General features: G+C 40.0%; 2 protein-coding genes and 1 pseudogene across 2 annotated transcripts; all 3 read left to right on the top strand.

Annotated features, from left to right (window-relative positions):
- Positions 1–3893, top strand: part of LOC117449885 (zona pellucida sperm-binding protein 3-like) — a 6102-nt pseudogene extending 2209 nt beyond the window's left edge.
- A 1928-nt stretch (positions 3894–5821) lies between these two features.
- LOC117448843 (zona pellucida sperm-binding protein 3-like) lies at positions 5822–8736 on the top strand. Its single transcript, XM_034086125.2, has 11 exons — positions 5822–6645; positions 6789–6930; positions 7009–7193; positions 7271–7374; positions 7448–7539; positions 7614–7794; positions 7868–7973; positions 8049–8137; positions 8257–8348; positions 8431–8535; positions 8625–8736. The coding sequence occupies exons 2-11, from the start codon at positions 6864–6866 to the stop codon at positions 8636–8638; spliced, it is 1035 nt and encodes a 344-aa protein (XP_033942016.1). The 5' UTR covers positions 5822–6645; positions 6789–6863; the 3' UTR covers positions 8639–8736.
- Positions 8737–9750: 1014 nt separating this feature from the next.
- Positions 9751–14859, top strand: LOC117448844 (zona pellucida sperm-binding protein 3-like). Its single transcript, XM_034086127.2, has 10 exons — positions 9751–9867; positions 9949–10115; positions 10204–10307; positions 13516–13604; positions 13694–13874; positions 13951–14056; positions 14162–14247; positions 14446–14537; positions 14611–14677; positions 14745–14859. The coding sequence occupies exons 1-9, from the start codon at positions 9771–9773 to the stop codon at positions 14673–14675; spliced, it is 987 nt and encodes a 328-aa protein (XP_033942018.1). The 5' UTR covers positions 9751–9770; the 3' UTR covers positions 14676–14677; positions 14745–14859.
- Positions 14860–14989: the final 130 nt, after the last annotated feature.

A 14989-nucleotide genomic window follows, 5' to 3' on the forward strand; every position in this document is an offset into this window, starting at 1 on the left:
ACTGTAACTTTAGAGACTGGTATGTGTATATATATTTTAAACCTGCAAGCTGTTGAAGTCCTGCTATATTTCCTACAGCTCTGTCAGGTGGATCTTTGTCTCTCTAACAGGTCACCGGGGATGCACTGGTGTACAGCAATGATCTGACCTACGTTTGCTTCTGCGGATTCTTACAATTTGGCCTTCACCCACCCAGTTGTATGTGGCATATGAGAGGTTAGTGTTCATACCAACATATGGTGCCAAAGGTTGACACTACCCTGACTAACAATTCCAATTTGGCATTTTCATGGCCTGGGAAAGTTCAATTTGATAATAAGCTTCTCCCTCTCAAAGCCACCAACCATAGAAGTCCGTCTCAAACTTGTGATGGCATCTGGTATAAAGTCTGAAGCTGCTATATAGACAATGAATGGGAGACTACAGCCTGTTTCTGTTCAATTCCCAAATTAGCTTTATCTATTGAAGTATTTTCAACAAAAAATGTACCCATTTACTGAGAACAATCCCTAAGGTACACTGTGTTGTTCCCAATTCATTGTAAATTGAGTTTTTCCCATAGTTTTAATTGAACATCACACATTTAAGTTCACTCTAGTTTTTTGCATTTTGGAGGAAGTCTTTTAGCATAGGAGTAACAGTTCATAACTAGAGAATGCAATTCCTGAAGAAATTGCTAGTGGGAATACTTTATGCTGACGTTGGATTGCTATGCTGAAATGTAATGTGTAAGAAGAAAGTGAAGAATGTTTAGATTGAAATGATGCATGAACACTGGGGGCTTGAATTTGTGAAAAGAAAGTAATAAAGCTTGGAAAAGTAGCAGAATATTTGAACTGCAAACTCTTGAACTAAGTTGATGGCGAATGATCTGTCGCCATGGCAACGGTATTTTACACCCCATAATACGCTTCGATATGTGGATGGCTTCATCGTTACAAAACCTGTGGAGTTTGGAGCATTTTCACTGCAGTTATGAGAACCGTATTTCATGGTGAGCATTGTGTTGCCATGGCAACGGCATTTGAATAAATCTCAAAACTGTCCCGTATGATGTCTTCACGGCTGGACTGTTGGCACAAATGTGAAGTTTTCCAAACCATTTTCATAGGAGTTATTGCAATGGATGCGTTGCCATGGCAACAGCTTGTGAGGAAAATTCACTAATGGCACATAGACATGTTGAGGGCTGGACCATTAACTGTGATATGAAGTCTGGTGGTGTTTTGACCATTTTCATATCAGTTACGACATCGTGTTTTATGGCGAGGGAAACGGCATGGGATAAACCCCATAATTCTCAGAGCTGTTGAGGGCCGGACCATTAACAATTATCTGAAATCTGGTGCTGTTTTAGACCATTTGCTTAGGTATCACGACAGCATCGTGTTTTAAGGCGAGGGATGCGTTTCCATGGAAACGGCATATGGTGAGATCTCAGATTTGGCATAGAGCTGTTGAGGCATGGACCGGTGATATACACGTGAATAGTGGGGGACGATTAGACCGTGTCCATTGGAGTTACAGCGACATCGTGTTTTATGGCGAGGGATGCGTTGCCATAGTAACACCACATTATGTAAAATCAGATTTGATGTAGAGCTTTTCAGGGCCACAGTGTTAACCATCATGTGATGTTTGGTGGCGTTCTGAGCATGTCAGTTGGAGTTATGACATCATCATGTTATGAAACACCTGTGCTTGAGCCCAGAGATCAAAGGTGTCCATGGTGATGTGCAGTAATCAGTGAGAGGAGAGCCTTTCCATTGTTCTGAATGAGAGATAAACCTCTTGCATGTGAACGTTTTGTTGAATAACCGTAACAGATATCGGTAAATTTCAACGTGTGAAGCATCTCAAGAACCCTTGGCGTCTGAAGTGTGCTTTTTGTGTACTTTCGGGTCAATAATGTGCCATTTTTGGCTAACTAAAGGTGTGAGGAAAGATGAGCCTGAATGTACAATGGGCTTTAATGGAGATACAAGATGTTTTCTCATTAAAAATTATGTCTCAGGAGTGTAGGGTTTGGCAAGTCTGAAAAAAATATATATATGAAAGCGAATTTCAAGCTGTCCACTCTAGCTGTGAAATCACGCACTCAAGCCTTAACGAGCTGTGCAATACACACTAATGTTAACATCTGAAGAAGGCCTCTTTACCAAGTTCTGAGCAATGTTTAATATTTCTAAAAGTCTGAATCTGATTTAAAAGTTGTTTAATATGAATAATGTCAAAGATGTGTCACATTTTAAAGTTGGAATGAGGTTTCTGAGGGAAAGTATGAAGGAACAGTTGGCAGTTGAAGTCGCATGAAGATTTTTCAAGTCTGAAGAGGTTCTCTTGACTTCCATGTTAAAAATGTGATGAATTATGGGATGTATCTCGGGAATTATGAATGAGAAGTAATAGCAATAGATTCCTGAACGATTTGAACGGAGTTTCTGCGATGTGGGAGAAGAAGACGGACAAAATAACCCGGCGGAATAACAATAAAGAATTAGTTCGTAGGAATAAACAAGCTTGCACTAATAAATTCAATAGGTTCACTTTGCAGCATTTTCTGTACCCTTCTGCTTTATTTGTTGCAGGCCCAAAGATTGGTATGCTACGATCTATGACCCGGTGTTTAAAACCTACAGTCTAGGAGATCTGCAGTTTAACATTGGCCTCATGAATGGTGGGTAAACAACATGAGAAACTCTCTACGAACGGCAGCTCTCCCTGACTTTTGTAACTTAATGACTCTTCTCCTGTTTACTGCCCTAGACGACTTCTCAGGCCCTGCTGAATCTACACGCTTTCCTCTGGGCTCCATCATCCCCATCATGGCTAGTGTGGTGCAGGAGACCCATCAGCCCTTGCTGCTGCTTCTTGACGAATGTGTAGCTGCTACCACACCAGAGCTGTACCCTGAAAGCACCATGTACCCTATAATCTCCAATAAAGGGTACTCATGGCAATGAGCATTCATTTCAAAAATATATTTTGGTCGTAATGCTAATACATTTTCTTTAACCCAACAGATGTCTTTTGGAAAGTGTGTCTTCACGATCAAAATTCGAACCAAGGCAAAAGTCATCGGAGATCCGCCTTATCACTTCAGACCTTTACGTTTGCTATGGGAGAAGAGGTAAATTGGCCTTTACATTTTTTATTTTTTCAGAGACACGGTTTTATTGTGGAAACTGAGATTAATTGATGCCATGACGCCTATATTTCCCCTCTACCCAACAGGTCTTTATCCACTGCAAACTTTTGGCTTGGGATCCCAATGGTCTTGACAGCACTAAGAAAGCCTGCCACTTTGTCGAAGGGCATGGGTAAAAATATTACTTTACTGTATCAGAATTTGAATTGTAGGTTCATTATTATACATGAGATGACTTCTTCAGCTCAAGCCCAGTCTACTGAAGATACAGATGGATCCCATTCATAACTATTCAAACTTTGTGGAATCTTTAGTTGGAAGAGCTTGAGATGCATTCTGAATGATCTTTTCATCCAATCTTCATGAACTCAGTTGGGAGTTGCTGGACAACTTGGCCCAGAGCAATCTTTGTGACTGCTGTGAATCGAAATGCAAGTCAAGGAGGCAGAGGAGTGTTGCGTCAGGTATGTACACAACTTCTGCTGTATTACACTTGTTTGGTTGCTTGTACTGTACTAACATATATTGTTGCAGAGAAACATGGAATGGTACACAAAGCAGTCATTGGCCATTTACCATCACAGATGTGAATTCCTGAAGGTAAGGGTTTCGTATTGCAATATACATGTATTCTGAACGGCTATATTAAACGTTGTTCTCCCAACAGGAATGGATCCATTTCGCTGACTGGTTTCTTCAATCTGAATTTGGTTTTTATTCTTGGTTCTCTTTGCATTGCAGATTGTATGTGGCCAATAAAAAAAAAATGTTTTTAATTGAAGTTCTGCAAATTATTGAGTTATTTGTGTGAAATGGTTTAAAACTAAGCTGTATTACTGAATCTTGATGACCTTGGTCCTTCTTTCTGGGAACATTTCCAGGTCTATCAAATGTCAGGAACCTTTTTTCCTGGGTCAATTTCCCAGAAATAATTGATCAAACTAAATATTTGAAAGCAATATGATTACATTAAACTTTTTGTCAAATTTCCAATCGAGAGCTCTTAAACAGTTAATGCTTATCATGTAAGTATTTGTATTCTGTATCTTCAAGGCAGGTCAAGGCTAATCTCAGTAATTTTCCAAAGACATTATGGCTGAACGATAAAGAGAATGGATTCAAAGCTTTCAGCACTATACTCAATTGGCCCTTTCTGTTTTGTGTATGGACTTGTTCAACATGTAGATCGTCTAACTCTGTAAATTGCAAGACTGATTCTTGGTACATAATACACTCTATCACTCCTCTCACCTTAGCTGAAATATGTTTTTCTTCATGACTAAAGAGACAATGCTTTACCGCAATATGTATTGAACTAGGAGAGAAACTGGTAATTTTTGCATACAAAAAAGTATTTCAAGCGACTGAACAGATAAGGCAACTTACAAAAAACAACCTCTGGGATCCCCCTTAATACCATAGGCCTACTTTTTCCAGGCACATTTTATATCTTGAGCATTTCCATAGCCACATTTGCTCAAATGAAAAATCATACTATGATAACACTTGGCACTACGATACACTCAGTGGCGGCGCCAGGGTATGGCTGGGGTAGCTACAGCCATACCAAGAAATGGCTTGGCCCCACCATGAAAAATGATGTTAAAGTAAGCAAATTAAATAATAAGAAAAACTTTGAACACGGCGTGCGAAAATATAAGGGTCGTGTCCACAACACACAAACTGATCCTGCTGTAACAAGTGCACGTTACTGATGCAATATGGTCGGCATTATGCCATGGAGCTAATCTGTTTTATTTTCTTTTTCAAAGGAGCAACAGAGTCTAATTTTATTCGCAGTGCATCTATAGCACTATCAACAACATGATCAATTTGGGGTGGACTTTATGTTAATACCCTCACTCATCCGCAATTAGTTAATAATCAACAAATGCTACAAAGTAATCAGCTAAACACAGAAACAATGGTCTTCATCACGTAGTTCAGCTTTTAATTAGGTGATTGGTCATTGGCGACACCCCCCCCCCCCCGAATTTGATATTTCTGTATAACTGTGTAGTGGATCAAGGCTGCAGTAGTTCGTCTGTCAGACCTGTGCTTTGTAACGGAGGGGCGCCGGTTTACAACTACAAAAGAACCGTCAATTCATAAATATGTCTTAACATTATTGCAATTCAAGACATTTTTGTCCAATATGACTTTATTTTGCTTTCACTAGAGATACTGGTACCGTTTTAAAGGAACTAAATAATGTTATCAAAAACTGTTCTTGATAATGTCTGATGCAAACAAAATCTGGTTTTAACTAATAATAAATATTTTTTGATTGAGTTCAGTAAACTTTCTATTTGAAAATGTTGTTTTGTGTCCTTATGTGAAATTTCTTTTTTTTACGTGTAATAAAATGTTATCAAAATAAATCAAAAATGTTTTAAATAGATGGAGCAGGATATTTTTCATGCATTGTTTCAGGATAAATCATTGCTGATAATACTGAAACATGACGTGTGGTGAGTCAATATTTATGAGGTGAAAGTGAATGAAAACAGTTTAGAATGATTCTGAAATGTTTTATATATTTGTTGGAACATTTCCAGAGTGATCCATGACGGCACACAACACTGTGTCACTCACAATGACGGTGAACGGGCTCTGACTAAAAAGAGCCTTCTTAAAAACACAGAATATGACAAAACACCAACAAGCAACACTAAATCTGAGCCAGTTCCAATCCCATTTGTATAATAACATACTGTACATAAAATACAAAGGTTTCTTTTCTCATACATCTGTGCAAAGATCCCCAAATTCCCTCGAACACCACCACCGACAAAGTAACTGGAAGAACACTGTGTGCTATGCATATCTTCAACACTCACATACTGGAGGTTTTACTAAAGCACAGGACAGTAGGAGTCATTATATGACAACATCCAATGGAATTAGCTTAACGTAACACATGACACCTTACAAACATGGAAATGTAGGTAGTCTCCTCATGCACCTTTTTTATAGTGTCCTTTTTCGCCTAGTATCACTTTTAATAGGCTTATAATGCAGTCTTTATTTGCTCTTAAAAGTGATACTAAGATTTATGTATTGGAAAAAAATACTCGGGACACAGCAGGACTTCGTTTTCTCACCTAAAGCGAAAAGTACTTTAGTAAATGTTAACCTAACTCGAGAACTCCTTTTCAAGTGTACTTGGATCCAGGCCTCGGTCTCTGATGTGAAAGCCTCCTTACAAAGACATCATCTGTTGGAGGGTTACACTCTGTACATCTTTCCCTCCTTAATGCACTTTGGGCACCAACTCAATCAAAAAGGCTAAAGCTAACTTTAAATAAATGTCTCTTACACTTTAATGTTGGTAATTATCTTTCAGTTTCTTTTTGGACTGACTGATCTGTACAGAGGCCACCAGAGGACGCTGCTCTATTCATTTCAGTCCTTGACAGCGGTCTGTCTGTTCTGGATCAACAACGTGTCAGGTGTTCTGAATTGACCAATCAGAATCGAGTATTCAACTAAGCCATGTAATAAAAGATTAAAGGCAGATAAATAAAAATGTACTTGAATAAGTTTACTAGAAATGATCCAAATGAAAACTCTACAATGAAATTGAATGTGAAACGACATCCCAGTATAAGTAGACAGATGCTGCCCTGCTCTCACACAGGTGTTGCTCGTTCAGCTAAATTGGCAGGGAGTCTACAAATGGTGCCACTTCCTGTGTGATCTTGATCATTCAGTCATGGGGACTCAACTCTACCTAGGTGTGATAGTCGTGGCTCTTTTTGCAACGACTGTTACCAATGCAGGTATGCTTAGCACATGCATGTAAACATCTGCTTTTGTTGGGGAATGTAGGGAAATATATAATAATGATTTGTTTGCAGAAATCAAAGTACAGTGTGGAAAAGACTCCGTAAGGATCACATGGACGATCCCCTCGAGAATGCGGCAATATGCAGCTCGTCACTTCCTCGGAAACTGCATGCCATCTAGGTTTAATGTTCTGCCGAGGGGAGAGGGGAAAGCCGAGTTTAACTACAAACTAGATGACTGCAATTTTAAAAGACTGGTAATGTAACTGCCATGTTTCGCCGAAATACCTCTCAGCCTTTTCAATGTCATAATGAGCTTTTTTTTTTTCTTCAGGTGAAAGGGAAGAATCTCATCTACAAAAATGAGCTGACTTTCAGGCCCAGACCAAGGTCGAGTCCTGCAGCTTATGTGTATCCCATCGAATGCGTTTATCCAAGGTAGGAGTTTCTTTCTTATTTAATTTCGAGTTTAAAGCTGATATATGGGATAAATGTTGTTAATAAATTTCAGACCTACGGGGTGGGTTCCTGCTTTCCTGAACCCGGGGGCAGGTGTTGCCGGAGGCCGAGGAGGGCTGACGTTCCACATGCTGCTCCTAAATGGTGAGGGCTCATGCTCCTAAAGGCAAAACACTCAAAAAATGCACACTAAGCCGTTTTTACTTTTCCCCTTACAGAACAAATGACAGCGGTAGCGGAGACAAATGTCATCCCCCTGGGCTCCTTCATGCCAATATGGGCAACAGTCGAGCAGAAGTCCCATCAGCCATTGCTGCTGCTCATGGAGGAATGTGTGGCAGCCACTACGCCTGATCTGCAGGCTAACAGCAATGTGTACCCCATCATTACAAATAAGGGGTGAGATCCACTCTCTGATTTCTTTAATTGTATTCTGGAGTTTAGTCCTTATCGCTTATCTGAATTTCTTCAGGTGTCTCCTGGACAGTGTGAAGGGAAACTCCAGGTTTCTCCCTCGGTACCACTCGTCTGCAATCATCCTCTACCTGCAGTCCTTCAAGTTTGGTCTCGGCGAGGAGGTGAGGGGGTAAATGTAAAGTGCTCTAAAGAATATTTGGTTCCTAGCAAACATGTATGTTTCATGTGCTCCTCAGGTGTACATTCACTGCAAACTGCTCGCATGGGATCCTGAAGTTCTAAGTGAGAGCAAGAAAGCTTGCCACTATGTAAAGGAAAATGAGCGGTAAGGGAAGAGTTTGACATGTTGGAAGTATGTGAAAATGCTTTTTTTTTCTTCTGTGTATACAAATGTTGTAAAGCCATGCTGATGTATTTGAGCCTTAACGATTACGGCTTCCTCAGATGGGAACTCCTGGATGACCCCATGCAGAGCTCCATGTGTGACTGCTGTTCTAGGACCTGCAACACTCGCTCCAAGAGAGGAGACGAATGGGGTATCGCTTTTATGCAACTTGTATGCTTTTTTTTAATGTAGTCTTTTCATTATGAAGTTATTATTGTTTTCTTCCACCTCAGAATCCAACGGCTTCATGCACACTTCTGTGTTGGGACCCCTGATCATAATGGATCCATCGCAACAAAATGCCCACAATGCATCAGTAGTTTCCATTGCTGACCAAGGTTAATGAGTATTTATTTATGGTATTTTGTCTTGAAGTTTTGTTCAAAACTTGCCATAAGACTAACGTTGCTAAACATTTTCTCAACAGGAAGTCCAGTCTAAGATTGGGGAGACTGAACAGAGGGCCCAGGCGGACGACATCCATATGCAGATTAAAGTTGTCTATAATCTCTGTATAAATAAAACTGTTGTTAACTCCTGTTGAGTATAAAACGAGTATCTTTACTTCATATGAATTTTCTACTGTCCTCAACTGTGTCCATTGGTCCCATCAGTAGAATTGTACTAATTTTGTGTGACTTTTGTCATTGAAAGATACTGTCAATTATAATGTAACCTTTAATGTGAGTGAGTTGGAGTATAGCCCCTGAATCTTTCTTTCACTTTCCATGTTACATTGAGCTCTGCACATGATATACATTCTGACATTACATACACCACCTGATTTAAAAGCTATTGGTGATCTGTCTGCTATTACAACTATGGCAATTATTTATGTTGAGCCTCATTTTAAAAGAAAATTCTGATCTGAATTTATTTTCTGGCCACTCATGCCTGCAGTTGAATGGAGCATAGTTTACTTTCTGGCCATGAATATAAAATCAATAGGGATGGCCTGCATGGCACGTGTGTATGCAGTTAAAAGATGACATCATAGCAACACAACTAATATTCACGTGTGTGGATATTTTCTCACACTGAATACAACTTAAATGAACTGAAACATTTACCTTTTTCCCTTCCCTTGAGTTTCCATTAGGTCAAAGATATAAAAATAACACATTTGAATTGGACAGGACATCTGATAAAGGAATACTACCTTCCCCCAAATGATCATTTGTTTAGAAATGACTCAACTTTTAATTCTCAAAGAAAACTTGTTCTTGCATGACTTGACGTTGAACAAAGAATCCCAACGTATACATATATATTAATGTCAATAGATATAACAGCAAAACTAAATAAAAACATAAGACAACCCATGCACTATGATCCTCAAAGTGTTTTAAATAAGAATTTAAGGTAGTCACACAGGATAATACATTTCATAAGAAATGGTGATTTTGTGCTATTGTGGTGCTGATGAAGCTGAATAAAAATGAATTGGACTAATGTGATTGGATGCTCCCCATGCTGTAATCAGTGTGCTAGCTGCTGCAGCTGGGACTGTTGACAGGCACCAGGTGAAAGACGTTATCTTGATGAATGCCTCTCAGGAACAAGGTATAAGAACATGCACTGTGTCAGTAGGAAGTATTCCGTCATGATGGTTTCATTTTGTCAAGGCGCACTGCTTCTGAGCCTGGCAGCTGCCATGGCGGTATATGCAGGTAAGACTGGAAACAATTAAAGCCATGTTATTATCCTTGACTCAAATAGTTGAGTCTAAACTTAATTTCTTTGTGTTGCAGACATGAAAGTGGACTGTGGGCCAGATTTTGTGACGCTGATGTGGACAGAAAGCCGACCCCAGGCCGACACGTCGCTTCTCCGTCTGGGTAACTGTTTCCCAACTAGCTTCTCAGCAGGAGAGGCCTACTTCTATGTGGATCTCACTGACTGTAACTTTAGGAGACTGGTATGTGTATATATATTTTAAACCTGCAAGCTGTGAGTCTGCTATATTTCCTACAGCTCTCTCAGGGGGATATTTGTCTCTCTAACAGGTCACCGGGGATGCACTGGTGTACAGCAATGATCTGACCTACGTTGCTTCTGCGGATTCTTACAATTTGGCCTTCACCCACCCAGTTGTATGTGCATATGAGAGGTTAGTGTTCATACAACATAAGGTGCTAAAGGGTGACACTACCCTTGACTAACAATTCCAATTTGGCATTTTCATGGCCTGGGAAAGTTCAATTTGATGATGAGCTTCTCCCTCTCAAAGCCACCAACCATGGAAGTCCGTCTCAAACTTGTGATGTCATCAGGTATAAAGTCTGAAGCTGCTATATAGACAATGAATGGGAGACTGATTTAGGGAATCTACAGCCTGTTTCTGTTCTATTGCCAAATTAGCTTTATCTATTGAAGTATTCTCAACAAAAAATGTACCCATTTACTGAGAACAATCCCTAACGTACACTGTGTTGTTCCCAATTCATTGTCAATTGAGTTTTTCCCATAGTTTTAATTGAACATCACAAATTTAAGTTCTCTCTAGTTTTTTGCATTTTGGAGGAAGTCTTTTAGCATAGGAGTAACGGTTCATAACTAGAGAATGCAATTCCTGAAGAAATTGCGAGTGGAAATACTTTATGCTGATGTTGAATTGCTATGCTGAAATGTAATGTGTAAGGAGAAAGTGAAGCATTTTTAGATTGAAATGATACATGAACACTGGGGGTGTGAATTTGTGATAAGAAAAGACAGTAATAAAGCTTGGAAAAGTAGCAGAATATTTAAACTGCAAACTATTGAACTAAGTTGATGGCGAATGATCTGTCGCCATGGCAACGGTATTTGACACCCCATAATACGCTTCGAAATGTGGATGGCTTCATCGTTACAAAACCTGTGGAGTTTGGAGCATTTTCACTGAAGTTGAGAACCGTGTTTCATGGTGAGCATTGTGTTGCCATGGCAACGGCATTTGAATAAATCTCAACTGTCCCGTATGATGTCTTCATGGCTGGACTGTTGGCACAAATGTGAAGTTTTTATAACTATTTTCATAGGAGTTATAGCAATATTGTGTTTTATTGCAAGGGATGCGTTGCCATGGCAACAGCTTTTGAGGAAAATTCACTAATGGCACATAGACATGTTGAGGGCTGGACCATTAACTGTCATATGAAGTCTGGTGGTGTTTTGACCATTTTAATATCAGTTACGACAACATCGTGTTTGGCGAGGGATGCGTTTCCATGGAAACGGCATAGGATAAAACCCCATAATTCTCATCGTGCTGTTGAGGGCCGGACCATTATCTGAAGTCTGGTGCGGTTTTAGACCATTTGCTTAGGTATCACGACACCATCAGGGATGCGTTTCCATGGAAACGGCATATGGTGAGATCTCAGATTTGGCATAGAGCTGTTGAGGCATGGACCGGTGATATACAAGTGAATATTGGGGACGATTAGACCGTGTCTATTGGAGTTACAGCGACATCGTGTTTTATGACGAGGGATGCGTTGCCATAGTAACACCACATTACGGAAAATCTGATTTGATGTAGAGATTTTCAGGACCACAGTGTTAACCAGCATGTGATGTTTGGTGGCGTTCTGAGCATGTCATTTGGAGTTGTGACATCATCATGTTCCATCACACAGGTGTTTATGTGTGAGCTAACGACGTTATGGAACACCTGTGCTTGAACCCAGAGATCAAAGGTTTCCATGGTGAGCATTGTGTCGCCATGGCAACGGCATTTGAATAAGTCTCAAAACTGTCCCGGAGATGTCTTCACAGCTTGACTGTTGGCACAAATGTGAAGTTTGAGCACTTTTTGACCAATTTCATAGGAGTTATAGCAATATTGTGTTTTATTGCAAGGGATGCGTTGCCATGGCAACAGCTTTTGAGGAAAATTCACTATTGGCACATAGACATGTTGAGGACTGGACCGGACCATTAACTGTCGTATGAAGTCTGGTGGTGTTTTATGTTTTTGCATATCAGTTACGACGACATCGTGTTTTATGGCGAGGGATGCGTTTCCATGGAAACGCCATAGGATAAAACCCCATAATTCTCATAGAGCTATTGAGGGCCGGACCACTATCTGAAGTCTGGTGCGGTTTTAGACCATTTGCTTGGGTATCACGACAACATCAGGGATGCGTTTCCATGGAAACGGCATATGGTGAGATCTCAGATTTGGCATAGAGCTGTTGAGGCATGGACCGGTGATATACAAGTGAAGCTTGGGGGACGATTAGACCGTGTCCATTGGAGTTACAGCGACATCGTTTTTGTGGTGAGGGATGCGTTGCCATAGTAACACCACATTACGTAACATCAGATTTTATGTAGAGCTTTTCAGGGCCACAGTGTTAACCATCATGTGATGTTTGGTGGTGTTCTGAGCATGTCAGTTGGAGTTATGACATCATCATGTTATGAAACACCTGTGCTTGAGCCCAGAGATGAAAGGTTTCCATGGTGATGTGCAGTAATCAGTGAGAGGAGAGCCTTTCCATTGTTCTGAATGAGAGATAAACCTCTTGCATGTGAACGTTTTGTTGAATAACCGTAACAGATATCGGTGAAATGTCAACGTGTGAAGCATCTCAAGAACCCTTGGCATCTGAAGTGTCCTTTTTGTGTACATTCGGGTCAATAATGTGCCATTTTTGGCTAACTAAAGGTGTGAGGAAAGATGAGCCTGAATGTACAATGGGCTTTAATGGAGCTACGAGATGTTTTCTCATGACAAATTATGTCTCAGGAGTGTAGGGTTTGGCAGGTCTAAAAAAATATATATATGAAAGCGAATTTCAAGCTGTCCTCCACTCTAGCTGTGAAATAACGCACTCTAGCCTTAACGAGCTGTGCAATACACACTAATGTTAAAATCTGAAGAAGGCCTCTTTACCAAGTTCTGAACAATGTTTAATATTTCTAAAATTCTGAATCTGATTTAAAAGTCGTTTAACAGGAATAATGTCAGAAAGATGTGTAATATTTTAAAGTTGGAATGAGGTTTCTGAGGGAAAGTATGAAGGAACAGTTAGCAGTTGAAGTCGCATGAAGATTTTTCAAGTCTGAAGAGGTTCTCTTGACTTCCATGTTAAAAATGTGATGAATTATGGGATGTATCTCGGGAATTATGAATGAGAAAAGTAATGGCAATCGATTCCTGAACGATTTGAACAGACTTTCTGCGATGTGGGAGAAGAAGACGGACAAAATAACCAGGCGGAATAAGAATAAAGAATTAGTTCGTAGGAGTAAACAAGCTTGCACTAATAAGTTCAATAGTTTCACTTTGCAGCATTTTCTGTACCCTTCTGCTTTATTTTTTGCAGGCCCAAAGACTGGTATGCTACGATCTATGACCCGGTGTTTAAAACCTACAGTCTAGGAGATCTGCAGTTTAACATTGGCCTCATGAATGGTGGGTAAACAACATGAGAAACTCTCTACGAACGGCAGCTCTCCCTGACTTTTGTAACTTAATGACTCTTCTCCTGTTTACTGCCCTAGACGACTTCTCAGGCCCTGCTGAATCTACACGCTTTCCTCTGGGCTCCATCATCCCCATCATGGCTAGTGTGGTGCAGGAGACCCATCAGCCCTTGCTGCTGCTTCTTGAGGAATGTGTAGCTGCTACCACACCAGAGCTGTACCCTGAAAGCACCATGTACCCTATAATCTCCAATAAAGGGTACTCATGGCAATGAGCATTGATTTCAAAAATATATTTTGGTCGTAATGCTAATACATTTTCTTTGACTCAACAGATGTCTTTTGGAAAGTGTGTCGTCACGATCAAAATTCGAACCAAGGCAAAAGTCATCGGAGATCCGCCTATCACTTCAGACCTTTACGTTTGCTATGGGAGAAGAGGTAAATTGGCCGTTACTTTTTTTTTTTTTTTCAGAGTCACGGTTTTATTGTGGAAACTGAGATTAATTGATGCCATGACGCCTATATTTCCCCTCTACCCAACAGGTCTTTATCCACTGCAAACTTTTGGCTTGGGATCCCAATGGTCTTGACAGCACTAAGAAAGCCTGCCACTTTGTCGAAGGGCATGGGTAAAAATATTACTCTAATGTATCAGAATTTGAATTGTAGGTTCATTATTATACATGAGATGACTTCTTCAGCTCAAGCCCAGTCTACTGAAGATACAGATGGATCCCATTCATAACTATTCAAACTTTGTGGAATCTTTATTTGGAAGACTTGAGATGCATTCTAATGATCTTTTCATCCAATCTTCATGAACTCAGTTGGGAGTTGCTGGACAACTTGGCCCAGAGCAATCTTTGTGACTGCTGTGAATCGAAATGCAAGTCAAGGAGGCAGAGGAGTGTTGCGTCAGGTATGTACACAACTTCTGCTGTATTACACTTGTTTGGTTGGCTTGTACTGTACTAACATATATATTGTTGCAGAGAAACATGGAATGGTACACAAAGCAGTCATTGGGCCATTTACCATCACAGATGTGAATTCCTGAAGGTAAGGGTTTCGTATTGCAATATACATGTATTCTGAACGGCTATATTAAACTTTGTTCTCCCAACAGGAATGGATCCATTTCGCTGACTGGTTTCTTCAATCTGAATTTGGTTTTTATTCTTGGTTCTCTTTGCATTTCAGATTGTATGTGGCCAATAAAAAAAAAAATGTTTTTAATTGAAGTTCTGAAATTATTGAGTTATTTTGTGTGAAATGGTTTAAACTAAGCTGTATTACTGAATCTTGATGACCTTGTCTTCTTTCTGGGAACATTTCCAGGTCTAGTCAATGTCATGAACTTTTTTCCTGTGT

The sequence above is a fragment of the Pseudochaenichthys georgianus genome, chromosome 7 (genome assembly GCF_902827115.2).
Source record: "Pseudochaenichthys georgianus chromosome 7, fPseGeo1.2, whole genome shotgun sequence".
NCBI classification, from domain to species: Eukaryota; Metazoa; Chordata; class Actinopteri; order Perciformes; family Channichthyidae; genus Pseudochaenichthys; species Pseudochaenichthys georgianus.

Bases quoted from the DNA above. Each gene is read 5' to 3' on its own strand.
- LOC117448843 (XM_034086125.2), top strand. From the start codon at position 6,864: ATGGGGACTCAACTCTACCTAGGTGTGATAGTCGTGGCTCTTTTTGCA. The intron at 7,974-8,048 runs GTGAGGGGGTAA...TGTGCTCCTCAG, and splicing joins AGTTTGGTCTCGGCGAGGAG to GTGTACATTCACTGCAAACT. The intron at 8,349-8,430 runs GTATCGCTTTTA...CTTCCACCTCAG, and splicing joins CAAGAGAGGAGACGAATGGG to AATCCAACGGCTTCATGCAC.
- LOC117448844 (XM_034086127.2), top strand. From the start codon at position 9,771: ATGCACTGTGTCAGTAGGAAGTATTCCGTCATGATGGTTTCATTTTGT. The intron at 14,057-14,161 runs GTAAATTGGCCG...TCTACCCAACAG, and splicing joins CGTTTGCTATGGGAGAAGAG to GTCTTTATCCACTGCAAACT. The intron at 14,538-14,610 runs GTATGTACACAA...ATATTGTTGCAG, and splicing joins GCAGAGGAGTGTTGCGTCAG to AGAAACATGGAATGGTACAC.